Below are 1372 nucleotides of genomic sequence, written 5' to 3'. Positions count from 1 at the left end.
GTACATGCATATACAGTCAAACCTGTCTAAACGGTCACTGCTTAAAACAGCCAGCTACTTTAAAACGGTCACTATTTAATGCCCCAATTTTTTGGACAATGACCGTAATACTAAACTTACCTGTCCCAGCGGTCTCTCTGTAAGATGGTTAACGGTCACCGACAGAATTAATCTCCATCAAGACTGATAAAGACCACCACTGTGTACAGGCGGCCAGATAGCCACGCCTATTGTACCACGCCCATTTTGAATTAATTTTTACATCATTAATAAATAATAATGATTAATTTTTGTTAAATTGTTATCTCAAATAATACCTTCGAAATAATACCACGAAATTGATTTTTGGTTGGATCCACGAAAATTTTGATCCACGAAAATTTTCCGCTATATGGTATTTCATTAAAGCCTTATCGTTTTGTTTATAGTTCCTGAATATTTAGAAGATGAGTACCTTCGAATGACAACCGAATTTGCAAACATACTGAAACGTTTCGTTATCCAGATTTTTAAAGAAAGGGAGAATTTGAAAGGTGTCAAAATGTCTTTGGTTGGCATCAGGCCATCAAGGAGGAAGGAAATAGTTGAAATAGATGATGAAACTGAGCTAATACAAGTCCTTCGAAATTACTGTTCTTTGAGAAAATTTCCAATTCTAACTAGTTTAGCAAGGGATATGAAGATGACTGATATTACAGAGGAGTTGAATCAGTTTGAAAAGAAACGGAAAGAATTTTACAGTGACATATTAGCAAAGGATTTTGCAAAGAGTGCCATTGAATATTGTGGTACAACTGGTAGTAGAGAGGTTAGAGTTATACTGTTGTATATCAATACTTACGTTTAATTTATAATAGGTGACATTTGAAGTAACATGGTCCATTGACAAAGCAACACTTGATGATTTAGAGCAATTTCTAGCTGCTGCCTTTCGGAGTCATGATATCAATATGCTTATTCACTTGAAGGCTGTCCGTAATAGTCGACTGAAATTTGTTTGTGTCATACCACATTGGCTAGTTGATGAGATGAAAGATTATGTCATGAAAAATGGAGACCTTTTTAAGTCTAAGGAAGTAGTTGAAATTACTGTTGATGGAACTATTGTATTCAGTGTGGTAAGTATTTGTTAGATTTTGATACATTAATTATGAGATTTGAAATAGAAACATTTATTGGAGCCTCATCAATTAGGTAAGTACTTGTATGGTGTATGTATGTATGTAATGTGTTTGTGTTCGTGTGTACAAGGTACATGTAACATTCATTGCAGAAAATGAAGAAAAGGAGAAAGAGTCACTGCAAAGTGACGATGAAGCAAAAGAAGTAAGTTGTTTATAATTGTAATTATTATACAAATATTTAGTTATTT

General features: G+C 33.8%; 1 protein-coding gene across 1 annotated transcript; it reads left to right on the top strand.

Moving 5' to 3' along the window:
- Nucleotides 1–422: 422 nt before the first annotated feature.
- LOC109592599 (uncharacterized) lies at nucleotides 423–1326 on the top strand (the record flags this gene model as incomplete). Its single annotated transcript, XM_020008012.1, has 4 exons — nucleotides 423–808; nucleotides 858–1118; nucleotides 1167–1194; nucleotides 1274–1326. Coding segments are annotated over exons 1-4 (690 nt in total), but the record flags the coding sequence as incomplete, so codon positions are not given.
- Between the last annotated feature and the right edge of the window lie 46 nt (nucleotides 1327–1372).

The sequence above is a fragment of the Amphimedon queenslandica genome, unplaced genomic scaffold, assembly GCF_000090795.2.
Source record: "Amphimedon queenslandica unplaced genomic scaffold, v1.1 AMPQUscaffold_4617_Cont23405, whole genome shotgun sequence".
NCBI classification, from domain to species: domain Eukaryota; kingdom Metazoa; phylum Porifera; class Demospongiae; order Haplosclerida; family Niphatidae; genus Amphimedon; species Amphimedon queenslandica.
Note: the sequence above shows the minus strand (reverse complement) of the source record. Positions and strands in the feature narration are given on the sequence as shown.